This window comes from Aythya fuligula, chromosome 15 (assembly GCF_009819795.1).
Source record: "Aythya fuligula isolate bAytFul2 chromosome 15, bAytFul2.pri, whole genome shotgun sequence".
Classification (NCBI taxonomy): Eukaryota; Metazoa; Chordata; class Aves; order Anseriformes; family Anatidae; genus Aythya; species Aythya fuligula.
This window is the reverse complement of record NC_045573.1, coordinates 15592876-15620847: the sequence shown is the minus strand read 5'-3', so window position 1 is coordinate 15620847 and position 27972 is coordinate 15592876. Positions and strand designations below refer to the sequence as shown.

At 45.9% G+C, this 27972-nt stretch overlaps 2 protein-coding genes across 25 annotated transcripts in view; one reads left to right on the top strand and one right to left on the bottom strand.

Annotated features, from left to right (window-relative positions):
• Positions 1-21930, top strand: part of MAPK8IP3 (mitogen-activated protein kinase 8 interacting protein 3) — a 69049-nt gene extending 47119 nt beyond the window's left edge. For 10 of the 24 annotated variants that reach the window (XM_032197664.1, XM_032197659.1, XM_032197665.1 and 7 more), the window contains 19 exons: positions 740-870; positions 1664-1720; positions 2158-2328; positions 4014-4140; positions 5002-5097; positions 6678-6839; positions 7770-7935; positions 8396-8581; positions 9213-9399; positions 10222-10344; positions 10581-10661; positions 11200-11267; positions 12748-12896; positions 13554-13725; positions 13858-13971; positions 15364-15402; positions 17873-18052; positions 18330-18473; positions 19037-21930. In XM_032197664.1, the coding sequence (XP_032053555.1) occupies positions 740-870; positions 1664-1720; positions 2158-2328; positions 4014-4140; positions 5002-5097; positions 6678-6839; positions 7770-7935; positions 8396-8581; positions 9213-9399; positions 10222-10344; positions 10581-10661; positions 11200-11267; positions 12748-12896; positions 13554-13725; positions 13858-13971; positions 15364-15402; positions 17873-18052; positions 18330-18473; positions 19037-19158 (2475 nt within the window). In that variant the 3' untranslated portion in view covers positions 19159-21930. Of the gene's footprint in view, positions 1-718; positions 871-1663; positions 1721-2157; positions 2329-4013; positions 4141-5001; positions 5098-6677; positions 6840-7769; positions 7936-8395; positions 8582-9212; positions 9400-10221; positions 10345-10580; positions 10662-11199; positions 11268-12747; positions 12897-13553; positions 13726-13857; positions 13972-15363; positions 15403-17872; positions 18053-18329; positions 18474-19036 lie in introns of all 24 variants that reach the window. The other 14 variants (XM_032197651.1, XM_032197649.1, XM_032197646.1 and 11 more) reach the window with 6 other exon arrangements.
• Positions 21931-24501: 2571 nt separating this feature from the next.
• On the bottom strand, positions 24502-26543 carry MRPS34 (mitochondrial ribosomal protein S34). The gene is made up of 3 exons (XM_032197565.1): positions 26206-26543; positions 26071-26113; positions 24502-25232 (listed from the first exon to the last, which is right to left on the bottom strand). The coding sequence occupies exons 1-3, from the start codon at positions 26521-26523 to the stop codon at positions 24955-24957; spliced, it is 639 nt and encodes a 212-aa protein (XP_032053456.1). The 5' UTR covers positions 26524-26543; the 3' UTR covers positions 24502-24954.
• Between the last annotated feature and the right edge of the window lie 1429 nt (positions 26544-27972).

Sequence of the window (27972 nt, the reverse complement as noted above, 5' to 3'; positions counted from 1 at the left end):
GCATCAACCAAGGTGTGACTGGGAGTTGCCACAGTTTAGACACAACCCAGTGCCACTTGTAGTAAAGAGTTCCCAAAATTGTTAGAATTTCTTTTGGGGCAGATATTTTACCCACTTTAGTAGTCTTATTCTCACTTTCCACTCCTTAGAAGAGGCATTTAGAATCTCTTTGCTGTTGCCTTCTAAGCCAGAGTGACACGTGCCTTCGCTGGAAGGCTAAATTGTGTCACCAAAAAGGAAAAGCCTTTCTGTAATTTCTTGTGCCCTGTACCTTTATCAGTGTGTACTAACAAAATGCCTTCTTCCTAGTCCTCGTGAAGGGAAAGAGAACATAACCTGGTGTTCCCTGCTGCTTCTAACTGAATGTGCTACTGAATCTTTTTCACTAAATCCTTGTTTTCCAAACTTTATGAACCAAGGGACCACTGTCAGTTCTCAAAATCCCTTGCAGATTACCAAAACACCTTAATGTCAATAGGCCTTGGGTAGGGCTTTCAGTTTGGTGATGATTCTAATTCTACTTTCAATGGGTTTTCAGAACACCCAGAGGTCCGTGGGCCATGGTTTGGAGATCACTTGTCTAGAATTAGCACCTGAAATGGGAAAGGCAGGAGGGGGTAATCAAGCAAACAAGGAAGAGCACTAACAAGTATTTCTTTCCATCTCCTGACTTGCCCTATACTAACATCAATCCCCTTCCATCTTTTGTTGGCTGAAGCAGTGCTCCTCCCCTCTGCAGGACAACATTCCCATAGCTCAGCGACGTCGCTTCACCCGCGTAGAAATGGCAAGGGTTCTGATGGAGCGCAACCAATACAAAGAGAGATTGATGGAGCTCCAGGAAGCTGTCAGGTGGACAGAGATGATCAGGTGAGGCTGGATATTGGTGAACATTCCCATTTAGGACAAAACCTGGCCATGTTGGACTTCGAGCTTTTAGCCTTGAAGCTCTTACCAAGATATGGGAGAAGTTCTGAAAGTTTTCCAAAATAATAAATTCTTCTGTCCTAATACCTGATTCTTTCTCTCGTATTCCTGAATGTGGGCTGCAAATCAAGAGTTGCCACTGTTATTTGGAGATACCGGGCAGCTGTTTGTCTTGCTAGTTTCTTGTGTGCTAATTAAGCTAGAAGCTAGAGGGAACAGGGTTACTTCTAATTAATTAATTCCTTTGGCAGTGGCTTAAAATGAATGTGATGCTGGGGTTTGTAATTACCAGACTAATACTGTGGCAGTGATACTGTTGGAGGGAGTTAATAAAGGAGATTGCCCAGAGAAGTTGTGGGTGTCCTGTCTTTGGAGGTGTTCAAGACCAGGTTGGACGAGGCCTTAGGCAACCTGATCTAGTGGAAGGAATGGGAGGGAGGTTGGAACTAGATGATCTCTAAGGTTCCTTCCAACCCAAAATGTTATATGATTCTATGATAAATCATTGAACACTCTTATTTGCACTAAATATTAGTATTGAAATATAAAGTAGCTGGGTGTGCTTTCATAAAAATGACTGCATGTCAATTCCTCTGCGTTTTAAACGTTGTTAGAAAGTTTCTAGAATGAATTCTGAGTTTTGGCATGGTTTCTTTAATGGAAATGGCCTGCTGGTTGGCAGAAATTTGGGCAAAAGGTGCTGAAATTAACTTGATTCTGTTATATTTATCCTTAGAGCTTCCCGTGAGCACCCATCCGTCCAGGAGAAGAAGAAGTCTACCATCTGGCAGTTGTAAGTTCTTTGGTGGCCTGTGTAAGATTAAGAAAAGGGCAAGTGTTGTCATTTCTACTTCATGTAGCATCTTAACAGATTCTTCCTCTGATGTTAATGAGAGGTCAACTAAAGTTATTCTTAGCTGAAGCCTTTTGCCTTCAAGGGATTCCTTTGCCCTTTAGTGAAATTAAAATCAGATCTGAACATCCCTATCATTTTGTTTTACAAGCTGGAAGGGCTTGTGAGTGCCCTGGGATGGAAACTTAAGTATGCTCAGAATCAGTTTGAATAAAGGGGTGTTTTCAGAAGGACTTTGGTTTTGGAAGCTAAAAGTGCAGTTTTCATGAAGGGCTTAAAGTACCTTAAAGCACCTACCTTGGTAGCACGCATTGTGCTTTCCCTGTTGTGAATCTCTGCTCTGTTTCTAATATTTGTTGGCCTTTTCCTGTCCCTAGCTTCAGCCGTCTATTCAGTTCCTCTTCAAGTCCCCCACCAGCAAAGAGGACCTACCCATCTGTGAACATCCACTACAAGTCTCCGACGACAGCAGGGTTCAGCCAGCGTCGCAGTCACACCATGTGCCAGATCTCCTCTGGCAGCCGCACCCTGGAGTTCTTCCCTGAAGAGTGAGTCACATGCTGTAACCAAGACAGGCTCCCCCATAGCTCTCTCAGATAGCACCTTTTCTTAAAATAAGCTACTTTCCACTGCAAAAATAGTTTATGTGCTGTTAAAATGTTTCGTGTGTTTAACACCCTGATCTTTCACTCATCAGTTACTGTACTGCATGGATAAGCTTAGCTAACTCACAGCAAGTTTACTCTCCCCAAGTATGGCTACTATGGCTTCCTAGACCTCTCTAGGTTCATCTCAGCAGGGATTGCTGTTGGCCTTCGGGTCGGCCTCAACACTAGTTCTGTCCTCATGTTTGCAGACTGTGTGAAAGAATGAAGTAGGACTTTTGTGGTAGTTTGGCAGTGCAGAGGCAGTGTTTTGGAGAGTGTCTTGCCCAACCCTGTTGACAGAGACTTAGGTAAAGTCAAAAAGTTCTTCAGGTAAAGACAAAAGTTCTCTCAACATCACATTTGTGACACAGTATTTGATTTTAATTTTAAGTATGCTAAAAAGAGCCTCTAAATATTGCTACTGCAGAGTTTTCTCCCTGTCATTTATGTCTCTGACATGAAGGGGAAAACTATTCTGTGCTTTACTTGACTTCAGAGTGCCTGTGTCCTACAGCTGTGAGGTTGTACAGTCTGTAGGTGCTGTGTTTTTGTGGAAGGACTTTGGAGGATGTGATGGTAAAGTAGTATAACTTCTGCAATGTCAGGTGTTTGCTGGAAAGTCAATAAATTATGAGTACACAGATTTTCTTTAGAAAAATGGTTACCATAGTGTAACCATTGCGTGTGCTGTCTCAGGCATTTCAAAACTGCATGAAATGGTGTGTCTAACAGCTGTCAGAAGCTGTTTTCTCATCCTCTCCCCAAGGGAAAAAGCATGTGCTGGAGAGTGTTTTGTTTTAGGGGTTTGGTTTAAGTATATTTTTAAATTTTATTTTAGGTATAATAATTTAAATATAATTTTTAAGTATATGGTTTAGGGGTTTTGTTTTAAGTATGTGTGTCATTACATGTGTGCAGAGGTGTTTTTGTTTTGGCTTGGATTTTTTTCTGATGTTCATACCTTGGAGTGATTCTTTAAAAACCTATTGAGAGATAGAACTGATATTCAATCAGCATTTTTTTATATTAAATTGTATCCTAAGAGCTCACAGATCAATATTTCATCTTACTTGTGCCACAGCTGGCTTCATTGTGTTGAAAGCTGCAGTTTCAATAGTAATTAGTACATATTTTCCCTGTCAGCAGTGAAAGCTTAAAAATGGACAGAAATATAATTAGTTGACTATAATAAAGAAGAACTCAAAATGCCTACCTCATGGAGACCTTAGATAAGGAAACTGTAGCAGCTAAACAAAAGTTGCTATCTCATAAATGGTCACATGGAAAGTTGATTCTGTTTCTGAAGGGCTCTTGGAAGATTGAAGTGGAGATGATCATGATTTGGCCTGCCACATTATTCAGGTAACAGGGAATTAGAGATTATGATTGCCTATGTCTGCTTCATAACAGAGTTTTCCTTTCATTTCCTGCGTCTCCTTTTCACCTTGTGCAAAGATGGATTTTTACTGCTTTGTATTAAACCCTTTTGTCTGAGTTTACTCTCCCCATGATGACAAAGTCCCTTAACCTACTGCCTGTGTTTTTAACCACAGACTGAAAAGTAACGCTGTTGCTTCTCTCCTCAGTGACTGCACATCCTCAGCACGTCGTGAACAGAAGCGGGAGCAGTACCGCCAGGTCCGGGAGCACGTGCGGAATGATGACGGGCGATTGCAGGCCTGTGGCTGGAGTCTCCCTGCCAAGTACAAACAGGTAGATACCATTCCCTAGAGAGGCTGAGGGGACACTGTCCTTCTCAGTTATACCAGTGAAAACCTAACTCTCCCACTGGTGACTGTAGCCATAGTTGTTAAATACCTCCAGTTAGAGGTATTATGTGCATGTCTTTTCTGTATGATATAATTGCAGGCACTGAATAAATTAATCTTTTCTGTATGTCCACTGCAGTCAATAGGGGAGCATTCTTCTTTGTGAAGGTGCTGAAAGAACCTAGTCTAAAACAGAAGTAATCAGTCTTTGTCCAGAGCCCAGTCCTTTTTTTTATTTCCTTCATTATTATCATTGGAAGTCAACATCAGATATTTAATTTATACTCTGAGAACTCTACTAGTTGTTTAGTATAAAAAAACAAACATAGTGCAGTTTGCACCCTATTCTCCCCAGCAGTAACACAAAATAAAATGTCACCAGCCTCATTTGTTGGCCTATGGCTCCTTTAACTCTGGTCAAAGATCATCTAAAAAGAAGGAGTCTTGTAGTGTGGCTTGAAAGTGGAGGAGTTTCAGAACATGGTGGAACAGAGTGCCAGTGTTCTGGCTTCTGCGCACTTCAGCACAGGGAGTATCCTTTAACAACCCTTTGTCTGTTGCTAGTGCAGCGGATAGCCTCAGCTGATCACACCTGGTACACCATATAATGGTGAGAGAAACAGTCTCTCAAGTTCCCATTCCTGTAGGGACTTTTTCATGCAAGATGACAGATGAAGCATCAACTGCTATTGGCACCCACCCATGAGGCTAAGAAGTTTGTTTTTGCCATATTGGTTGCACTGCAGTTAGCATAGCCTAGTGGTTATGCCTTGGTACTGTCTTTTCCATTTCCTCTTCCCCACAGCTGAGCCCCAATGGTGGTCAGGAAGATAATCGGATGAAAAATGTCCCTGTGCCTGTATATTGTCGCCCACTAGTAGAGAAGGATCCAACAATGAAGGTATGTTGCCTCTGCACACAATTGCAGTCCAGAAGTGGACATGGAATAAACAGAACTTGGTTGCTAAATACACAGTTTTTACAACAGTCTGCATTTTTTATTCATTCCAAATCCTACCTTCCGCTTCCCATTTAGGAATGGTGGTTTCTAGTGTACGTAGGGAAAAGTACCACTCGTACATAATTCTCAGCTGATTCTGGATGCCAGCTCCCATGTCTGTCATACAGGTTTTGCTTATTTTGAGACATACATAATATTAGCAACATCTTATACTATTTAAAGCTTTTATTAAGACTCCTTAGGGTATAAGGCTCTGGGGCAGATGTGTTCTACAGCAGAGTGGGGAATCACACATTTCATCATCATTCCTTTGGGTTTCACTCTTGACTGGGAATAAAGTTAACAGTTAAAAGGCTAAAAGAAGCTAGAGAAGATTTTTGTGAAGCTGTGTCTATCAATACATTGGGTTTACATGGCAAGTGTTTAGGAGCAGGGGGGCTGCAGGGAGCAGAGCCCAGAAGCTGCCCCGTGTTATATAAGAGCCAGCTTCAGTCAGCTCCAAAAGGGACTCGCTGCTGGCCAGAGTCAAGCATGGATGGGGGGAAAGTGGTTTTAGTTTGTCACTGTTCTAGTTTGTTAGTGATAGGCAATAAATTATATTCATCTCCCTCCATTGAGTCTCTTCTGCCTGTGACAATAATTGGCGAGTGATCTCCCTGTCCTTATCTCAACCTCTGAGCCATCATATTTTCTTCCCCTTTTCCTTTGAGGAGGGGGAGTGAGACAGTGTTTGTGGTGGAGTTTAGCTTCCTAGCAGGGTAAAACCACCCCAGTCAATACTAGAATATTTTCAGTAGAATTGCAGTTGAGAATAAGTGATCCTTTCTCTGCAGGTAGCACATTTATCTGCCATAACTGATTGTTTCTAACTAAGCAGTCTACCATTAACTTCACCAAAATTTAGTGCTGATTTTAGACTTCATTGTGATATTTAAGTTGTAAGAAAATTTGTAATGCTCTTGTTTTTAGAAGGTTGATGTAATCTTTAGATAATATTCTGTTCAGTATATTTCTTTTATGATTATTTTAGGACAATTTTTGCTGGCTTAGTTCCTTGAATAGGTCTCTAAGATCAGGCAAGCACTGATTTTGGGCTAAGGGATATGTGAGGAGACAGAAGAGTACAAGGGTGGGAGGAGAACTGAGGATCAGAAGTGCACTGGGTGTGCAGTCACTGTCAGCTTAGGTTGAGTATAATGCTTCTTATTGTACCCCAGACTAGTAGCAGCTTCCATCTTGCTTTGCTACAATCACTTAGGAATGCTCAGAAAAACTGAGGACATTTCAGAAAACTGTTCCCAGTTATGTACCTGATTTATTATTTTTATTTTTAAATATTTGACACATCTGTTAAAAACTTGGTGATTTTTGCTAGATTGCAGAGATCCCTTTTCTTACCTACATCAAGTGTGACTATGTCCTCTAGTAGAAATCAACAGGATCTATTGTTTCTACCTAAATGTTTTAGTTGTTTGGTATGTTTACACAGTCTGCTTCAGATTTCTGTTTCTGTTGTTTAGCTGTGGTGTGCAGCTGGAGTCAATCTCATGGGGTGGAGACCTTTGGAGCAGGAGTCTGGGAATGGGCAGAAACTGGATCCTGGACGTGATCCCCTCACTTGTGATCGGGAAGTAGAGAGCGAGAACAATAAAAGTAACCATACCTCTCCTGAAAAGAAAAAGGTCAGAAAAGAGAATTGACTTTTTTTTTCCTCCAGTGTTCTTTCTCATTCCATCTCTTACATGTCCTCTCTTCTCAGTACCTTTGTACTTACTACATATATAGCAAAGTCATTTCTACTGTCACTACTGTTGCAGTATTTCTGAGATTCTTTCTTGTGGGGGAAGGTTTGTGGTAAGGTTCTGTCAGGAACCCTATGTAATTGGGATCAATTATCCAGGATAGAACTTTCCAGCTTCAGCTTTTGAAACACCTGGAATATTTGAAAAAATTGCTTATAATGGGGACAGTTAAGGACTGACAAGTTTGCTAGGAAGACTGTGGAGTCCTCATCACTGTAAATTTAAACAAAGAAATAGAAAAAAACAACATCATCAAAAAACTTTAAGAAGAGTATAGACATGAAGAGTATAGACAAGTCTGTAAGTTCATTTTGTTCAGAAATTGAAGCTCTTGAGATATATTCTGGCTCTGCTTTTAGTATAAGAATACAGATACTTATACAGATAATACAGCATTTTATCCTTCCTGATTTGTGGAGTTGTTCATGGCTGTCTCACACTGCTGTCATATAGTCTTTCGGTGATCAGCATGCTTAAGTTGATAGTTTGAGTGCATCCCAGCTTCATGGTATTCTGTCCAAAGTGAGTGTTCAGTGGTATTAGTCAGATATCTCAGAATACAAATTAATGGCCAAATTTCCCTGGCCCTAGGGAGCCAGACAGGCTTTTGGCCTCTGTTCCAGATAGAAGTGCAGCAATGTGAAGGCAATTGATGTTGCTCATATTGTTTATCTGCACTGGCTAGAGATAGAGTTGGATCTTTGGAGCTGGTATTGTTGTCTTTGCATCCGCAAATGTTGCCAAGTGATAATATGCTCAGTCTGATCTGGGAGGAGCGCTGATTCTGCCCATGTGTTTGCTCTCCTGAAGGCAAAGGAGTTCCATGAAATGGATGCCACATCCAGTCGTGTCTGGATTCTCACCAGTACACTGTCAACAAGTAAAGTTGTAATCATTGATGCCAATCAGCCTGGCACAGTAGTGGACCAGTTCACTGTCTGCAATGCTCATGTGCTCTGCATCTCCAGCATCCCTGGTAAGTATGGTCCATACACTGTCTGTGATCTGCACAAGGTCACCTTCTCCACTTAAGGAGTGACAAATGTAGCATCATCACTTCAGAATGAACCCTTGGATGCTGCTGCATTCTGTAATTTTCCCTCAAAACTGTAACTCAAGATCTTGCCTTCTTGTTAGGACACTTCTATGGAGATCCTTCACTCCTGAGCATTTATTAAGTGGTTTCTTTGGCATGTAAAGGATGTCTCTTGGGAGCAAGAGTGAGCCTTGCCCAGGTTTGGGAGGGCTCTGTAGCTGTCCTGGATTAGGGATGAGGGGATTCGCCACAGTGTTGACTGATGTTGTGGTGCCTCCATGGGGCTAGTGAACCTCGAGGATCAGTGTCTTCCCTCCAAGTGGTGATCTCAGGAGTACTGCTACATTTAAATTAGCAGTGGCTGCTAGATTCATGGGAGAATCTGTTCTTTGCCCTTCAGCGGCCAGTGAGAGTGATTATCCTCCAGGCGAGATCTTTCTGGAGGGAGATGTAAATCCTGAAGAATCATCTGGAACAGATGGTGTCTTGGCAGGAATCACTCTGGTGGGCTGTGCAACCCGCTGCAATGTGCCACGAAGCAACTGTTCCTCGCGTGGTGACACACCTGTGCTGGACAAGGGACAGAGTGAGTTCTGGGATATAAAACTTAATGGCAGTCAAATTACAGCTAGTTCCATATGACCTTCTAGTGTTATAGCTGCATCCTTCTGCCCCTGACTGAACTACTTCAGAGATCTCAAGAAGTTTCTTAATGCAGTACATGAAGACCAAAGTCCCTTTGGTACTTTTATCTTTAGAGCCCTTCTTTTCTCTCCAAGCGAATCCCCATCCTGCAACCTGGCTGTGGGGCTAATATAGCAGAGTATTTTGGACAGGTTATATGTTTGCCCTGTTAAATTTGTTACTGTTCTTCTCTCAGCTGTGGCTTTTCCTCTCAACCATGGCTTCATGTTAAGTCAATTAAACCTGTATGGAAAACATAATAATGCTCTTGCTGATTCCATACTGCAGTGGTAGCCTTGGAGAACTCCTGATGTTTTACTAGCCACAGATGGTGTTTTACTTGAAAACTACCTCTGTTTTCCCATCAGAGCAGCAAACACTCTGGATAAACTGCTATCTGTGATGCAGGCTCTGGGGTTGATTGTATCTGGCAAAGAAGGATAAATAAATAAATAAATAAAAAGATGATTTTAACAAGCTTACAGCTCAGTCCTCAGCCCTTTGTACAGTTCCCGCTGTTCTTTGTCTCTTAGGTGAAGTGGCTGCTGTCTGCAATGGGAAGATCAACCAGTCCCAGTCCACAGAGGAGGCAACAGAAGCTACAGAGGTACCAGAGAATGGTACAAGTGAAGCAGACCCTATTCAAGCCCGGCCTGGGCCCCTCACAGAGCACGTGTTTACGGATCCAGTCCCTGTGCAGGCACCTCTTAGGCAGAATGGGTAGGCGCTCTGGGGCCAATGTGTCAGTACAGTTCTTTACAAGCTCTGTTTTTATAAGCTGTTTATGAGAATAAGCCTGATCTTCTGATAAAGTGTCAAACTTTTTTTTTTCAATTTTGTGTCCAAATAGTATTGCAGGTGAGATGATAAGGAGAGGAAGAAAACAAAATGAAAATAAGCATGGTTTAGACAGCAGCAGATTATGTATCAGCTGTTAAAGAGCAAAAATTTTGATCTCTTTGAGTTTAAATGCACGTGCACTTAATGTTCTTACCAAAGGACCTTATTGATCGACATGTGAAAATGATCCTGTGTTCATTCCAGTAGTAACTCTAATGTGCTGTAAAGATAATGAAGAAAGAACAAATAACTATTATGTGCTGTAAAGATGATGAAGAAAGTCATTGCCCAAAAATTCTTAAGATAAATGTGTCTGATGTGATGGACTGAGGAGTAAGGTGGAAATCTGGGATGAAAGTCATTCCTAAGTCATTCCTTGTTCCAGTTATTCCTGAAAGTCATTCTCAGTTGTTTCTGTTGAAGTTAGAAATGAACAGAGAAATTATTGAACAGAGAAAATTACTGCTAAACACTAAGTTAACTTCTATGGCTGTAAAGCACTGGCTATTTGCTTTGGGGGAGAAAAAAGTTTTGCATGTTCAGGAGTCAAGCAATTGAAAAACACTGAAGTGTTTTTGTGGATGTGATGTGTATACACAAGTGCCCTTATCTGCCTGTGCAGTGCCAGCCTGTGAGTGCAGATGGGCATTCTGTGTGTTGCTGTTCATAAACAATTCTAACAATGTTCTTTTGTCTCTTAAGGGAGAATGGTCAGCTGAAGACAGAGTCGAGCACAGTACTGCCAGATCAGGAACCGAATGGGGATGCTGCTGGGACTTGCACCAGTGCTGCCCCCACCATGTGGCTGGGAGCACAGAATGGCTGGTAGGTTCCCCTTAGGCTGGCAGGTTTCTGTCTCAGTTGTCCTCTGGCCTCTACTCATCCTCATACATCTAGCTTGCTTTTCATTTCTGCAGTAGGGATTCGTTACGAGTTCTGAGCCCTCAGCTCATCATGGACACTGTGATTTCACCTCACATTGCACATTCGTGTCCTACTTTTATCAGGCTGAAGATGTGGGACCTTGCTGCTAATCCTCCCTGATTTGTCCTTTCTTACAGGTTGTATGTGCACTCTGCGGTGTCTAACTGGAAGAAGTGTCTGCACTCAATAAAGCTGAAAGACTCCGTACTGAGTCTAGTGTAAGTGTGCACTCCAAGGGATGCTGAAGGAGGAGGTTTGGTGACTGAGTGATGTCTTTGTTGGGGTGATAGTTTTTTGTCAGTCTTTTTCCTTACACTTCTAAGTACATCAATTTGTGAGGAAAGTTTCCTGAGGATTTTGTTATTAGAAAGCCTTGTACTGATCCACTACCCCATTCAATTGCAGACCTGACCCAATACTGTGAATGAGGTGCTACAGGACAAGTGCACTATTGGGAAGAAAGAAGTGGGAAAGAGAAAAGCAAAATTTCAAAAGGGTGTAAAGTGGGTGGAATTTGTTGAAATTGTTGGGAATTTAAAGTGTGAAAGAGAAGTTAAACTAAACAGGAAATTGTTGGTTAATCCTACTATACATAAGTAAGAACAATCCTCTGCCATTACAGGATGTTCCTGCAAGTGCTTAACTGAATGGGAATTGTAGAAAGAATATGAAGAAGGTTTGCGTGGAAGTTAGAAAGGATTTGTTAAGTTCTTTATTTCCACAGACTTTGTAAAAAGTACTTTCCTGTGATTTCAGGCATGTGAAGGGAAGGGTCCTTGTTGCTCTGGCAGATGGAACACTAGCCATATTCCACCGAGGAGAAGGTAAAGATCAATATAATAAAAGAAAAATAAGCTGGCCAAGAGTGCAGCAGTGAATTAAATGCTATAGTTAGTCAAGAAGGAAAGGTGCTGGCTTGCTAGAGTACAAACATGTGGTTAAGATGCATGCATGTAGCTATTATACACATGTAACCCTTAACCTGAAACGCCCAAGACATACTTTAGCATAGTTTCCTGAGGTTTTCTGGGGGAAAAGCAAGTGTGTGTATGTGCTGTGTAAGCACATGTGGAGTGATTGTAACATGTCTAGGAACACACGTGCGATACAGTTGTTTGAGGCATGTTTGGCAAGATTAATGCATTTGGGCCATAATCAGTGTTACTGGGCGTTCACAAATCAACTGTACAGTGCACACACGGGGAGCTCCAAACAGCTCAGGTGAGCGGTACCTGAGCAGATCACCTGTGCAGTACAAACAGCCCTGCTGCTTTCCAGGTGAGATGGATCTCTCTGTAAACAGTGGAATTGGTCTCTGCATATGCAGAAGACAGAGCTGGATTTTTTTGGAAGTCTGTAAATCCCAAACAAATAGAACCTTCATATTGCACTTGGCATTTCACTTTTCTTGTGGAAAAAAAAAAAAAGATGTCTGAGTAACCTGACATGCCTTAATCGTGTCATTTCAAGACGCTTTTTTGAATTCTTTATTTCTTGTCCTCTTCACTGTTGGAGATTGTGTTTTCCCTTTAACCTCAGCAGTTCTTAAGCTATATTCATACCCTGAGGCTCATGGGAATTTGCTAATTGGGAATAATATTTGTATATTAAGAATATATTACTCAGTTGTTCACTGAGTAGCAGTTTATCAGCTAGGGTGAAATGCAGAGATTTTCTGGTTTTGTGCAATCTAATTTTCAATTCAGCCTGTCTCCTGAGTTCAGTCCTGGCCACTGGCACATACAAAATGTTCCCATCAGAAATATGATAATGCTTCATCACCTAGAGGCAATCTGTCTGCAAAAGACAAAGTATCTGCCTGATTAGGTAGCAAATAAAACCAAGGGAAGGAAGATCTGATTCCTCAGCCTGGACCTGACACTTCAGGGAAATAACGATGTCTGTCTGTGATATGAGAAAGCCTTACCATAAAGACTGTATGCTTCTTTTCCTTTTAAGTTTCCACATAGTCTTGTTAACTTGTCTTTCTTCTTTCCCTGCTGTTTTTGTTGTACTTGTTATGGAAGGGTGTTTACTTCATTACAGTCAAGGGATGTTTAAATTAGCCTGAGTTGGGGAGCCTACTAAACTATGTGCTATTGGCATGTGCTTGGTAACTATAAGGCTGTGCCTGAAGTGGTTTTGTGGGTTGATGGGAAGTTCACAGACATAAGCAAGGTCAGCTTTTCAGTATCAGCTAGGCTTGTTTTCCTAGATATAAATAGAAAGGCAAGAGGATTCTGTTAAATACTGCCATGTCATGAAGGAGCTGCATTGTTTTTCACCCTTGTTTTTTCACCTTAGATGGTCAGTGGGATCTCAGTAATTACCACCTCATGGACCTTGGCCATACTCACCATTCTATCCGCTGCATGGCTGTTGTGTATGACAGAGTCTGGTGTGGCTACAAGAACAAAATCCACGTTATTCAACCTAAGACAATGCAGATTGAGGTATGAGAGCAAATGTGTATGTATGCACATACTTGTGTTGTATTTATTCTTCTCGCTGTTTTCTGCTATGGAAATACAGAACATTTTTATTGTCCATTGCTGACTGTAGGATGAAAATTGTCAAACTGTCAGTCTGGGTCATCTTATGACACAATCTGCCAGAGAGGCATTTATTCCTTCCTCCCTTTGCAGAGCTTAAATCTTTAGATAAGTCTGAACTGAGGACATTCTTTGTCTTTACTAATGCTATGGGATCACAGACTGTACAAATGTATGCCTGTGCTTTACAGCTCTCCTTCATGTATGGTCTAAGACTTCTCCATCTGTAGGTGATGAGGCACAAATGATGGATGTAGTTAGCAAGTCCTTACCTTCTCTGCCAATCACATTGAAAGCAGTTGGTTTCTAAATGTTCCTGCTCCCAAAGTGCTCTGCAAAGCCCATGTCCTCTGAGAAGCTGCAACTCTGTGCCATGCAACTCCTCATTTCAAACAAGGGATTTTCGGTATACTATAGTTAACTTCTGCCATTAATACATTTTCTTCCAAGGGCTTTGAAACCCAAACATGCAATCTCAGTCGAGGAAAATAGAATATATGTGCAGATAACTGCACATCTTTTGTGAACTCACACCAGCCCACCTATTTTGCATTTCAGAAATCCTTTGATGCCCACCCTCGGCGCGAGAGCCAGGTGCGACAGCTGGCATGGATTGGAGATGGAGTATGGGTTTCCATCCGCCTGGACTCCACCCTGAGGCTTTACCATGCTCACAGCCATCAACATCTGCAGGATGTTGACATCGAGCCTTATGTCAGCAAGATGCTAGGTGAGGCAGTAGGGACTGTCAGTAAATAGTCTGTTGCTTACTGAGATCAGAGAGAAATGAAAATTCAGTAGAAGACCTTGCTCAAAGTCCTGCAGTCTTAACTAACTACAATTCTTATGCACATTTACCTAGGTACTGGAAAACTGGGCTTCTCCTTTGTACGGATTACAGCTCTGCTCATTGCTGGCAATCGTCTCTGGGTGGGGACAGGGAATGGTGTTGTTATCTCCATTCCACTGACTGAGAGTAAGTGATCTTTATCAGAGACTGTTCCATGTTGCCCTGAAAAGAACAGTGCTTTTGCATGTTATTTGTGCAGTGTGGCAGATGGCCGTGGCAGGCTAATATTTTCTGTATGTTTTTCCTCTGAACCTGACACACCGTTGATCATAGCCACGTTCAGAGAGAAGCGTCCTGAGTACGAGTTACCTTGCCCTTGGTTTAACTGTTTCTTAATTATGGAACTAAGCGTGCATTTAAATGTTTTTAGCCTATTTAAAACCAGATGGAGATTTGTTACTGTTCCTTTCAGTTCAGTTGAAGCTGTATTTTTCTTGGGGCACCAATGATGTCTCTACAATCTCTATGGTCTTCTCTTTTGACAGAGCAGACTGATGTGAGCTGATTTTGTAGCTACTGGAAAAAAGGAGAAACAAAGCCTTGGAAATTGTAGCAAGCCTCCAAAAGGAGGCTCTTGAGTCACCAGGAAGATTTCCCTGGAAATTTTAATTTGCTGTAGACATCTCCATGACAGTATTTTTCAGAAGCTGACCTTAGAAAAGCTGCGTTTACTCATATTAGGGTTCAGTTTTTATCAGTCAAGTAGAAATCAGTATCCTAACACAAATTAAACCTGGTGAAGAGACCTAGCAGTAGTAGTTAACAGGCACATATCTAAAGCTGAAAGTTGAATTGAAGCTCTCAGTAATTCTGTTCTGTACCTTCTGGTCAGCATCTAATTTCCTTGGTGGAACATTTGTTCCAAAATATATTGAGGGAGTAGGATTTGAGGTTGACTGCAGTTGCTTTCAACAGACAGCAGTGAAATGTACATTTTCTCACCACTGGTGACAGGAAGGCTGAGAAGCAAATAGCTCTTGTGTAAGAGGAGCAAATCTGTTGTAATTTTCCTGGAAGTCAGAGATGAAGTTGTCTCCTCTAGGGCTGCTGAAGACCCTGGGACTGACACCAGGAAGCCAGTGACAGAGTCCTATGTACATTGTAAACTCTGTCTCATTTCTGAATCACTACATTAGATCCCATTCTTTCTTGGTACTGTTGTCATAATTCTGAATTAAGCTTATTCCGTGCTGTAAATCAGTTGCATTATCTTTTGGTGCTTCTGTAAAAATGTGGTAAGCTGTAAACTTTCACTAAGAACTTTAGCAATGGATCTTTGTGACCATGGACCCTCTTCTGTCTCGGATACTATATTTATCCTCGTATGATAAGAGCAAAATGAGCAAGAACAGTGTTGGTATAAGCTGATCAAACCTGTAGCTCTTGTTGTGGTTTCTCCAAGTTTATACATTTCTGTTGCTCCCTGAATTTTCTCCCAGTAACCACCTTTTTCTTCTCTCCCATCCTGCCTATCTCTTCCTGTGCCCCTGTGTGTTCCCACTCCCTCCCTGTACCTAGCTGTAGTCCTCCACCGAGGCCAACTTCTTGGGCTCCGGGGTAAGTCCACTGCCTCCTTCCTTCAGCTTGCACTCCTTTTACACCCGCTCACCTTAGCATTCGTATTTTTCTACCCTTCCATCCTGACATCCTACCTCTCCACCCATTTTTCCTCATCACTCTTTCATTTTAAGCTAGTCATCTGAGAAAAGTGAACAGAGACAATAATGTAAATGTCATCATTTCCCATAGCCAAAACGTTTTTATCCATCTCATCAGCCATTGCTCCTTTTTTGTGTGTCAAAGGTACTTTCCTCTGATCAGAATCAGTTCCCTTGTTCTGGTAGGTCAGGTCTGAGATGGAGATTGTAAAGATTCAGTCAGTCAGCTCCAAGAAGCAGGAGTAGAATGTTCTTCCAAGGTCTTCCATGGTCATCCTTTGTTTTCCAAGGATGCTTCTCTTAATCAGTTTCCAGGCCAGTGGTAGTAGGTGCTGTGGCACCTGACAGCTGCAGATAATCAACCAAGACTTTTAACAAGAGAGACTTGGATAAATACTGAAGATTGTTTGGTTTTGTGCCAGTTAAGGCAGGGTCTGAGTTCGCCATTCAGATTCATACTTCAGCCTTTCCACAGTCAGAAAAGAGGATTTTTTCCCATTGTAGGATGTTCCTGTGGCTGTCCAGAAACATTATCAGCATGTCTCTCTTCCTTTTAAAGCATCTGGTATTGGTCACTGTGAGAAGCCAGATATTGAGCTTGAAGCTTGAAGCACGAGTACCAGCCCTGTCCCTCAGTCAGAGGAGCTGAGCCAGTTGTAGATGCTTACAGTAAACCAAACCACAGAGATGTGCAGAGAGCTTTCATCTTAGGGATATTCTTGTCCCTGCACACATTGATTCTCATTCTTCTGTCCAAATATTTGTATTTACCTCAGCATCCTATCATGAACCTGCTAGGTAAAAATCTCCTTTGTTCCTGAGCCACTTACCAGCTGAAATTCAGCCCAAGCCAACACAGAGAGCTAAAGATGATTAACTAAGCAATTCAGTTCTGCCTGGAAATAGAGAAAGTGAAGCCTTATGATTTTAGTACTGTTTTTGGTTTACTAATATGGGTACCTGCAGAAGGAAAGCATCTCCTGTCCTGACCTCTGAGCACTGTTCTCTGTTCCTTGGTGAGTGGAAACATCCGCATCCTGAGAGCTCAGACCTGCAAGGTGCAGGCCTCTGAGCTGACTTTGAAATCCTTGGAAGCTGTGGGTGGTGAACATCTATCTTTCTGATGTTCATTGCTTGAGTAGCTGATGTTCTGTTTAAGAGCTAACTCAAGGACAAAGGAAGGCTCGTACTCTGCTGCTGTGACCTTGACTGGGCTGAGAGGCCTGCAGCCAGACACCGAGGCTGCTTTCAGCAGCCTGTGTGCTCAGAGCTTGGCATGAGCAAAGGACTTGACTTGAAAACCGTGAAAGTATTAGAATGAGGCAAGAGGAGGGCCACAAAGATGATCACAGGGCTGAAGCACCTCTCCTATGAAGACAGGCTGTGGGAGTTAGGGTTGTTCAGCCTGGAGAAGAGAAGGCCCCAGGGAGACTTTATAGTGGCTTTCCAGTGCCTAAAGGGGGCTACAGGAAAGCTGGGGAGGGACTCTGTCAGGGATTGTAATGATAGGGCAAGGGGTACTGGCTTTAAACTAAAAGAGGGTAGGTTTAGAAATTCTGTACTCATAGGCAGTGGAACAGGTTTCCCAGAGAAGCTGTGGATGCCCCATCCCTGCTCAAGGCCAAGCTGGATGGGGCTTTGGGCAACCTGGTCTGGAGGGAGGTGTCCCTGCCCATGGCAGAGGGGTTGTAACTAGATGATCTTTAAGGTCCCTTCCTTAAGTTTAGTGTTGGTGTAACCCCACCTTGAGTATCTTGTGCAGTTTGGGTGGGCTCCATGATACAAAAAGGGTGTTAAGGTCCTAGAGAGTGTCCAGAGGAGAACAAAGCTGGTAAAAGGGCTGGAAGGCCTCCCCTATGAGGAGAGGCTGAGGACACCTGAGTTGTCTAGCCTGGAGAAAAGGAGGCCAGGAGGTGACCTCCTTTGTCTCTGCAGCTTCCTGAGGAGGGGAAGTGCAAAGTGAGGTGCTGGTCTCTGTGCCCTGTAACTGAGGATAGGACATGCAAGAACAGCACAGAGCTGTGCCAGGGGAGGTTCACATTGGACGTGAACCTCCCCTGTACTGTAAGGGTGGTGAAACACTGGAACAGGCTTCCTAAGGTTCCATGGCTGTCAGTGCTCAAGAGGCATTGCGATAATGACCTCATTAATATGGTTTAACTTTTGGTTAGCCCTGAAGTGGTTAGGCAGTTGGACTTGATGATCTTTGAAAGTCCCTTCCACCTGAACTATTCTATTCTATGAGACCTTTAAAGAGACTTGAACTTTAAGGTTTTCCTTCATGGCTCATGAGTTTTCTCTTTCACTGAGCCCCTTCTGTAAATGGGACCAAAACTATCATTAACGATGTTCCTTCTCCCTGTCCCCAGCCAACAAGACATCACCCACTTCTGGAGAGGGCAGCCGCTCTGGTGGGGTCATCCACGTGTATGGCGATGACAACAGCGACAAATCTGCCAGCAGTTTTATTCCCTACTGCTCCATGGCTCAGGCACAACTCTGTTTCCATGGTCACCGTGATGCTGTCAAGTTCTTTGTCTCTGTGCCTGGTAAGGATGAGCACTGCCCTTCCTCAGGAGGGCCTTGTGCCTGCTGTTCATTCTATGGCAGGAGCTTGAGCTGATCTGCAGCAAAAGCTTATCTGTGCGATTTCTTAGCACAATCAGTGCCACACAGATGTCACTGTGGCTCAGACATTAGTTGTTTAAACTGCAGTGTCTCCCAGAGTTCACCAGCAGAAGGAGTTGTCCTGTGCAATTGTATCTGTGTGTGTTAAATACATGAGGGTTGAGCAGAGGCACTAACGGTACCTCTGTCCTGACCCAGGGAACGTCCTCGCAACCTTGAATGGGAGTGTGTTGGACAGCCCTTCAGAGAACCCCAGCACAGCAACCACAGAGACCGAGGGGCAGAAGCTGAAGAATGTCCTAGTGCTGAGTGGAGGAGAAGGGTACATCGATTTCCGGATCGGTGAGTGCCTGCAGTGGGAGACATCTGGAACAGGAAGGGGTGCGGGGCTATGATCACAGAGAGAAGGATCGCTGCTGTGGGGAGAGACATCTGGAAAGCAAGGCTGTTTTTCTCCTACCTTCTGCAGTGGGAGCAGATAGCAAGCATTTTCCTTGCACAGCACAAGGCTGCCAGACCCTGCCCCTGCCTGAGCTTGTAGTGCCATGCAGTCAGCATGAATGAAAAAAATAAAACCATCTGTGCCACAGGCTCCAAACGTTGCTGTCTCACTGTGGTCACCTATGCTGGTCTGTGGCACTGTGTCATAAACATTGGCTTCCCCAAACAGAAGGGCAGTTTACCCTACTGCTACAGATAGTTTGTTCCATTCATATGGGCCTGCTTCAGAAAAACACCTTGTTGTTATAGATGTTCTATATGCATACAGGAAGGTCTGCACTCATGCTGCCTGTCATCAGGCTGCAGAGACTGTAGCAGTGATACTCACCTCTTCTGAAGAATTCCAGGGCAGCATAACTTGGGATTTTGTGTCCTGCCTTTCTTACTCTGCTTTCTCTCTTCAGGGGATGGAGAAGATGATGAGACAGAAGAGAACGCAGGAGATGCCACCCAGGTGAAGCCAGTACTTTCTAAGGCAGAAAGGAGCCACATTATTGTGTGGCAGGTATCATATATCCCTGAGTGAGAATTTCTCCTTTCCTACCAACGTAAGTGTCCCTCCTCCCACCTGAATGCCAAGATGTACATACAGAACGTCTGCATTATACCTACTGCTGGAAACCGACCCCAGACAACTGCAGCGGCTCCTGCCTCGGACTGTCACCCCCTTCTAACCTCTGAACTTGCAGCTTTCATCTTGGGCCTGTGCGCTTTCTGCGTGGTTGGGTTATTGTTCTGCTCTGGAGCTGGCGTCTACAAGGAAGAGAAATGGCAGCGCATTGATAAAGTGAAGCCTGGAGCCAGAGCTGTGCAAAGACTTTGCCTGGGGCTGGGGAGATGGACTGGTGGTGGCTGTGGTTGTCCAGCAGGTTGCCTTGCTCCCACCTGCATGAGAAGTAGTATGTCACCCTGGTGTCCCCCGCCAAAGCAGTGGTGGTAAATCACAACTCCTACAACACTAGAAGAAATCCTTTCTAGTTCACCAGTGGACTTTTCACCTTATCCACTATGCACAGAGTACACTTAAGCACAGAATAATATCCCCCAGACTGACAGCTGCCAGGTCCAAGGAGCCTTCAATAGAAAGGAGCACTTCTGCTTGTTGGCTGGAAAAGGTGGCAGGGCCATTACTGTGGGGAACACATCCTCCATACGAGCGGATGCAAAGTCTCCCTCCTCTTCTGCTGCTGTCGTCGTAGCAGTAGTGCGCTGGGTGACTGTATGTGTCCAGAGAGAATTGTGTGGTAGCCTCCGATGGGTGGCAAGTGTTTGATTGTGGAGGCCATGGGGCCTTTGGAAGCTATGGTAACAAAGAGGTACTGGAACCTTGTTATTTGAGAGCAGAGAAGTCAGCAATACTTTTAACTCCCTTTTCTAGAAATGCCAGGCAAAAAAGAACTCTTGAGTTCATTCTTTTTGAGCCTGAAAGGTTTAGGATAAATTTGTCTCTATATAGCATTCGTTGGCTTTTAAACTCTGTAGGGCAGATAACGTTGGTGTACTGTGGATTCTGCATTAACACGGTGAGGTTACCTTGACTCATGAGGATGTGTCCCATCCTAGGAACTGCAGGCATCCTGCTGGAAGGGGGTGGCTGTTTTCACACGGTGACTGTCAGGTTCGGGAAGTGTGTAGATGCAGTCCAGGTGTACAGGCTGTCTCTCACCTGAGGTCACATGGAAAAGAGAAATGAGGCCAGATCTCCCAGCATCTTTTACATCACAAGCACTGACTGACCTTTTTATTAAGTAGCTTGAAAAGCTGTACATTTCTGACTCCTGAAAAGAATGACAACCCCAAGAGAAATTTTGACTGCCCTCCTTGTGTAAGCTGTGCTGTGGGATTGTAAGTGTGTGTCCTGCTTATAGGAGAAGCAGCAAAAATCGGGGTCAGGGAGAGCAGTTTTAAGCTCCGTATTCAGAGCATGGCAGCTCCAGATGTGGAGGTTTGTCCTTCCTTTCTGACAGTGGAGACAGACCTGCCTCCAAAGGGCATGTTGTTAGCGATGAATTGAGAAGATCCTGGTGGTCGTCTTGATTTTTCTGAGCTGTGCAGCACTCTCGGTCTCACAGGGATGTTCGCCTCCATCTCTGGGGAATATGTCCCAGGTGTGTCCTGCGCTTGTTGCCATGACCCAGGCTGCTCCCAAGGCTTGTGGTCTACAGCTATTTGTGTGCTGCAGGGATACAGTATTCACTGGGGAAGCTCTAACATGTAACATCTGTCCTGATTCAGCAGCACTGAAATGCTTTTTGAATCCACAGATCAGAAAAGGCAGGGGCACACAGTTCCTCTCCACAAGGAACTAAGAGGACACATCCAGAGAACAGAGACCTCAAGTACCAAAGCACAGGGCCACAGCGGTGCCTGCACTGCCTGTGAGCACTGCTCGTGATGCATGGACCTGCACCACTCCTCACAGAGGCAGGAAACCAGCTGGATAACATCCTCCAGCCATCAACACACTGGAATCTCTGCCTTGCCTTTGGCTAAGGGATTCTTGGAACAGACACCCGCATGCAGAATGGGAACGTTTCACCAGGAACATCTCACTGGGGTACTGCTGACCATGCTAGACTTCTTGTTCGCTTTCCCCAAATGTTTTCTGCTAGGACAAGTTCTTTGGGTCACGGCGCAGAATGCATTAAAGTTAACAAGAAGATAGACATTTAGCTAGCAGATTCCACAGACATCTAACAGTTAATTAGGGCCCAGAAAAATTCATAATTTGGCCTAATTTAAGGTAAAAACAAGGCATAGTAAGTCCAGTTTATTAGCTCTGTTGAACCTCCAACATGAAAATAGAGAATTGCAATGTTCTTACCTGTTTGTTCTGTATTTGGTTTTATCAGTAAAAGTGACTCGGTCTTCTGTTACCCACTGATCCCTGGCAACATAAGGAAACTGGTCTTGAGTCTCCAGCAACAGGTTCCTTTCCAGTTGGATGCATGTCTTCCTCCAAGAGAAGCACATGCGTAAGAGGGGTAGCTACAGCTAAGTAGAACCATTTTCTACTGTCAGCTTCTGTTATTTGGTGGCTGCTGGGCAGCAAGGTGAGAACTGACTGGCTTCACCACACTTCCCTGTCATATCTCCACTGTGATGTATGTAAAGTATCTTGTATGTTACAAAAGGATTTTAAGAAGTGTCTTAAGGCCTGTAAACTCCGCTGTTTGGTCAGAAGATGGCATTCTGTAAAGAGACCGCTGTATGAATACGTTCCCATGCTTTTTCCCCTATGCTATCAAACAACAAACCATATCTGTTCTGTATGTAATAAATGTGTTAACATCAGCAAGTGCCTGTATATCGTGTTCGTATAAAGGCACTGGGACTTCTACTCAGCCTTTAATAACATCATGATATTTAAATGGGCTCCCCCATTTAGCAATTTATTAGCAAGAAATGAGATGTTTATTACTCACTGTACTTGAGCAGGAGGTGCTGATCCTCCAAGCCGCATGCCCTTGAGGCAAGTGCAATGTGTTGCTTCTCCCAGAGTCCGATATAAAAGGTAGAAAAGGACTGTTCAGCTGCTGGCTATCTACAGCAGCCCTTGTGGAGTCCCCTTCTGGTGAGATAGTAGGGTTAACATGGCAAGTCTCAGCTTTCAGCGCTCAAGTTACCAATGTCCTGTCAGTACAGGGTGGTGGTTCACAAAGTGCAGTAGGCATTAGTGACATTCAACACTGCAGAAAGTTTACCACACTTGTCTGCTCCTCTTAGTCTCAGCAGCATTTATACAAGTTTGTATTTATTTTTTAGAGTTGAATTCATTCAAAGGATATGCGTAGCAGTAATAGATAAGAAGTGACAGAAAAGTAGTAAAAATTAGTGAGTAGGATTATGAATCCTGACTCTGCCAATTACCACCTGTCAGGCCGTAGAGTGAACTGCATGAAGCAGGATCCTTGCTGCTGGCCTCCCAGACAATTACATGAATCTACTTCCTCATTAACTGCCTATGCATCCTTAGGGCATGTGTGTGAAACTGTAAACAGTAGCACACTGTAGTATCAGTGACACGAATAGTTTGGTGCAGTAGCTTGAGAACAGAGCACTTGGAACATGGTCACTTGCCTTGCAACTAACTGCTCTGCCCATGGTGGCCTATTTAGGCCTCCCACCTGCAATCCCTATGAAGACCAGTGGAAGAGTCCAAAGCTTTACAAGACCCAAGTGAATCTGTAGCATGTTGGAAGCAGTAAACAAGCTCTTGGAAAAGGCCCTGAGGGCAGGAGCCCTGCCTGACAAGGGCTGCCAGGGTGCTGCGTGCTTTAAGCAGGTAGGCAAGGCAGCTCCTCTGTCCCCTCTACTGCATGTCCCAGGATTTCCCTGCTCTGCCCTGCAGTGGCTCCAGCCCAGCCTGGAGCTGGAAATGATGTTTGAGTTTATTCCTTCCTCCCCCATGGAGCAGCAGCTGTTCCCTAGAGAGAGCAAGAGAGAGAGAGCCTGGTTTTAAGCATATTCTCTTGGTTTTACTCCATGACACATCTTCATGCTGTTGTCCCCGTCCTGGAGTGCTGTCAAGGCTGAGCATAAATTCTGGAAGCAGTCAGGGGCATGAAGAGCTGCAGGAGCAGCAGGCAGAGGAACACTGGGGCAAAAGCACCCAAGACACCTGTTAATCCCAGAGAAGCTGAGGACCCCCTGCAATGATCCCACTGTCACGGGACCTGAAAGCTCTGCCCTCCTGAAGGCAGAGGAGCCCCAGCAGGAGTTGTGCTGGAGGCCTTTAACCTCAGGAGCCAGCCCTGCCTTGAGCAGCAGTGCCTGACGGGAGCCTCCTCCACAGGGGAGCTGTGCTGCACGCGCTGTACCCAAATGCATTCATGGTTAAGGAGGCTACAGAAAACAAACAAGCTGTTCTCCATCCGCAGCAAGCTGCAGCTGGAGGTCTCACAGCCTGTAACAGTATTTGTGCATTTATCACCACTGAATTTTCCACTCCCCTTGCTTCTAAAGCCAGGGAACCAGCACTAGTATGTACCATTCACAGCTCCTGCCATGGGCTGAGGAATGAGAGCTCAGTTCTTCCCAGCTTTTGGGCCTTGCCATAGGACCAGCTTTTAACCCATGAGAAAACCCTCATCCCATGGCAGCTTAAAGTTTCAGAAGCCTTTGGTGAGGAACCCCATGCTAGTGCAGGTGGCTGATGTTGACCCATTTGCTCCTGGCTGTTGACAACCCCCTTCTGGTAGCTGTGGACACATCACTCTGTGCTATCCCGGCCTTCCATACACACTGGAAAGGGCACAGAGTCCAGTTTTTACTTGCTTTCAGTAAATTCCTTGGTGATTTTAGGATGCTGCTGCAAATAGAACAGCAACTCTCAAGTATTTACTGCAGCAGACAAAAGTGCCAAATAGCTCCTACTGCAGGAAGCTGGGTTCCTAACCTGAGCAACTTCTGTGATACCTTCACCACACCCAGAACAGAACCACTCCCCAGCACCCTAACAGCTCCTGACACTGCAGCAGAAGCCACAAACACTGTGAGAAAAAGTGAAATTCTGAGCACTGCACTGAAGAGTTGCATTTTTGCAACTTTTACCATGACCGGAATATGTGCTAGTTTGTTATTAGCTGTTACTGTTTGAAGCCAATCCCAGCTACCTTGTACCTCCAGAACTGATTCTCTCATCTCAGGACAGTCATCACTGGGAATAAAGCTCAGTATCCAAAAAAAGTTGTGTTCCTCCCACATTGTTCATTGCTATAATATTTAAGCAACTCAGATACTCCGCCCTGGGTAAAAGGAGTCTGATGCCCCTCTTGTATTTGGTAAACTAAAGATTCTGCATTTGTACCTCAACTAATCATGATGACCTCCAGGCATTGGAAAAAAATATCAAGTTTTCTTAGAAATGTACTGTGGAAATAAGAAATCATTTATTTAATCAGAGAGATACATTTACACACAGCTCTGGGAAACAAAGTGATATTCTTAGTTATTTTTCTGTGATTTACAAAGGTACTTAAACTACCTGAAAAACGTTCTTTAAAAAGAAATATACTTTTTCAGGCTGTAAGGGAAACTGTACTTCAATGAACTGTAGCTGGGTGACAGGAGCTACAAATTCAGAGAATATACAGGGAACCAAGAAGGTTTCCTCTGCTGACTGAAACTGAAGTTATGGAAAAGAAAAAAATCTGAGTGTTTCTGCACCTTTCCTTTTAGATGAGGTTACCATACAGTCCTGTGGAGAAAAATACGAAACCTGGATCCACCATACCACAGTGGGCAGTGGGTCTTCGTTAAGGTGATGTGCTGTTCACACGCAGCAAAAACATGGGGGAAGCTCAGGTGATAGAACAAGACTTTACACGGATGTCCCTGTAGTTTTTTTCTTTGATTCCTGAAGGTGAGAGGCCACGGCCTTCTTCAGATCAATCAGTGGCTCCTCTGTGATTGCTCTTCCCTCTTTCTGCCACTGAGCAAGGATCATGGCTCGGAGCAGAGGTGGGTATGGAAGGTACCGAACGGTTTCCTCTGGCACTGGGGTGAATTTCTTGAAGGTCTCCTCCTCATGCTTGGGCACCATACGCCAGTCATGGTACATGGCTTGGTCGATCTCTTTCATTACTTTTTCGGTTTTGCCTGAGAAAAGATGACGAACACCAGTGGTCAGTGCTCTCAACAACAGACTCCTTCCACGAAACACAGCAAGCGTCAACTTTCCTGTATCACAGATGGTACAAGAGGCAAGAGTAAAGGAAACTTTGGAAAGATCACACAGTATGTTCAGCCTATACTATGAGGTCCCTCTTCTGTCCTTGGAAATCAGAACACGAACAAAGTGAAAAGGTATCAGGCAAATTGTTCTGTGCTGACCAGAAGTCATGACTTGTAATATAAAAATCACTTTGCCTCTCTCTGTTTTGTTTACCGTGAGTAAGAATGAAAGCGATTTATCTCTACAGTGATGAAGGCTCCCTGGGAAGTTTCATGTTAAAAATAACCAACAACTTTAAAAGCTTCGGGTGACAAGTGTTTCAGAAACTCCCAATAAGTTACGTTTCTAAAGCCGCTTTAAAAATTGGACAACTCTACGTATTATTTTAAAATCCTGGTAATGTAAGTTTACTTGCCAGCGCTCCTGTTTCACTGATGATTTTACCTGGGGTGTCCCCACGCGTTCATCCCGTGTCTCGCTTATGAAGCCTGAAAGCAGTCTGGCACCTCACCTAGTGCCTTGTCAGTGCGGTACCTTTCCCCATGCCCAAGGTGCACTGGCTTTCCTATAACATTCCTTAGAATGGGAACGCGAGGGCTAGACCCCAACATTTGAAACTAAAAAAATGAAAACTTTTTTGTTACCGATAAATTTGAGAAAAATAAAACACAAACAAACTGCGGCTTTCCTGCAGCTCCCCCAGCCCCACACGCTCGGTTCCCCGGCGCTGCCAGAGCCCGCAGGACAGCGGGGAGCCCCTACCTCTGAAGGTCAGGTACCCCCAGGCCCTGCCGTGGTCCATGTTCTGCAAAGGAAGCGAGAGGCGCTCAGCGCGGGGCCGGCCTCGGGGGCTGCCGCCCGGAGCCCCCCCGCCCGCAGGCGGCCCGGCGCCGTTACCTCGGCCGTGTAATCCGCCCGGACCTTGGCGACGACCCAGTAGCAGGGCTCGTCGTGCGCCCAGAGCCAGGACTTGCGGGTGACCGTGCGGCCCACGCCGAAGCGCGGCAGGCGGCAGAGCAGCGCCAGCAGCCGGCTCTCGCTGCGCGCGTCCCGCCAGGCCAGCGCCGGCAGCCGCTTCTGCGTCAGCGGCCGCCGCATGCTCTCGTAGTCCAGGGCGAAGCGCTGCGAGTCCCGCGGCCGCTCCTTCAGCGCCCGGTACTGCCGGATCTTCTCGGCCATGGCGGCGATGGGCCGCTGCAGCTTCTTGCGCGCCATGGCCCCTCGCGGCCCCGGCCCGGCCCCGCCCGCCGCTTCCTGCCGGCCCGGAAGGCGCCGCGGCGGAGCGCTCGGCGGGCGGGGCTCGGGAGGCGCCCGGCTGGGCCCCGCTGCCGCCGAAGCGCCCGGCCCAGCGGCAGGCGGGGTGCGCTGAGCGCGGCTCCTGCCGGCCGGAGCCCCGGCAGGGCTGGGGCAGGGCCGCGGCGCGGAGCGGTCAGACCCGCCCGGGGCCCCCCAGGCTCTCGCCCGCTGTGGGCGGCGGTCAGGGCCCAAACACCCGGGCTGTCGCAGGCAGCGCCCTGACGCTGTAATGTACCGCAGTCCCTTTGCACGTCACACTTGTCAGAAGGGGTTCGGGTAATCACTTAGTGAGGTTTCAGCAAGATGAGGCCAAGTGGTGACCTGCTTCCCCGAGTCCAGACCAAGTCCCTCACAGCAACGACCGCTCTGACAGCAGCGACTGTAACGGGGCCGGGCCCCACCGTGTGCCTTGGGGAAGCAGAACACTGCTTGGGTCTGGCCATGTTAGCCCGTGGACTGCGGCTGCAGACTGGCAAATTAAACCTGACAGAGGTGTTTCTTTTCGGTTTCGTTTTTTTTTTTTTTTTTTTTTAAACGTATCTTATATTGAAGGAAATGCATCCATCCTGGTAATTCTGTCAGTCCTTTACTGAAGGCATTCAGACACAGACACCAGTCTTGTCAGCGAGCAGACGAGAGATGTGCACAGGAAAGGGACGTGTGTGGAGGTTACAGAATAAAACTCCGTGTCAAACGACGCTCATGTTCATAAAGCACACACTGGCCGGTCGGCCATGCAGCTCACCGGGGATACGAGTGCAGCGCACGGGCACCTGCTGGCACCCGGGCACACTTCGCTCTGGACATCCTGACAGGGTTTTCTCGGGTAGCGCTGTCACGCCTTGCCTGTCCTTCCTTACGGCGAGCTCTCCCCGCCGCCCCGGTAGCCCCACAGGGACCTTTGCTGCAGACGCTCAGGTGGCCGCGTCCCTCAGCAGCACCGGCAGACCCCGGGACGGCCGCGGGCACGGCGCAGGCCGGGCACGCAGCGCCCACCCCTGGCGGCCCGGCAGAGCGGCCGTGACCCGTGGGCGCCCGCCGCCCGCCCCGCCGAGCTCAGCGCGAAGCTCTCCTGCCTGGGCCGCCCCCTGCCCCCGCGGGGCCCGGGCCCAGGCTGAGCGCGGCGGGCACGGCGCAGCCCGAGGCCGCCGGGGGGTGCCCGGGGGGTGCCCGGGGGGTGCCCGGGGGGTGCCCGCGGCCCCGCCCCGCCCCGCCCGGCCCCGCCCCGCCGCAGCCGCGGCCCCGCCCCCGAGGAGCGTCCCGGCCCCGCCCCTCCGCTCCCGGCCCGGCCCCTCCCGCCCCGCCCCGGCCGGCCCCGTGACAGCGGCCGCCCAATCCCCGCGGCCGCGGCCCCCCGGCGGGCGCCGT

Coding starts and splice junctions, on each gene's coding strand:
- MRPS34 (XM_032197565.1), bottom strand. CDS start 26,523: ATGGCGCGCAAGAAGCTGCAGCGGCCCATCGCCGCCATGGCCGAGAAG. Junction 26,114..26,205: donor GGGCGGATTACACGGCCGAG/GTAACGGCGCCG, acceptor CTTCCTTTGCAG/AACATGGACCACGGCAGGGC. Junction 25,233..26,070: donor GGGGTACCTGACCTTCAGAG/GTAGGGGCTCCC, acceptor ATCTTTTCTCAG/GCAAAACCGAAAAAGTAATG.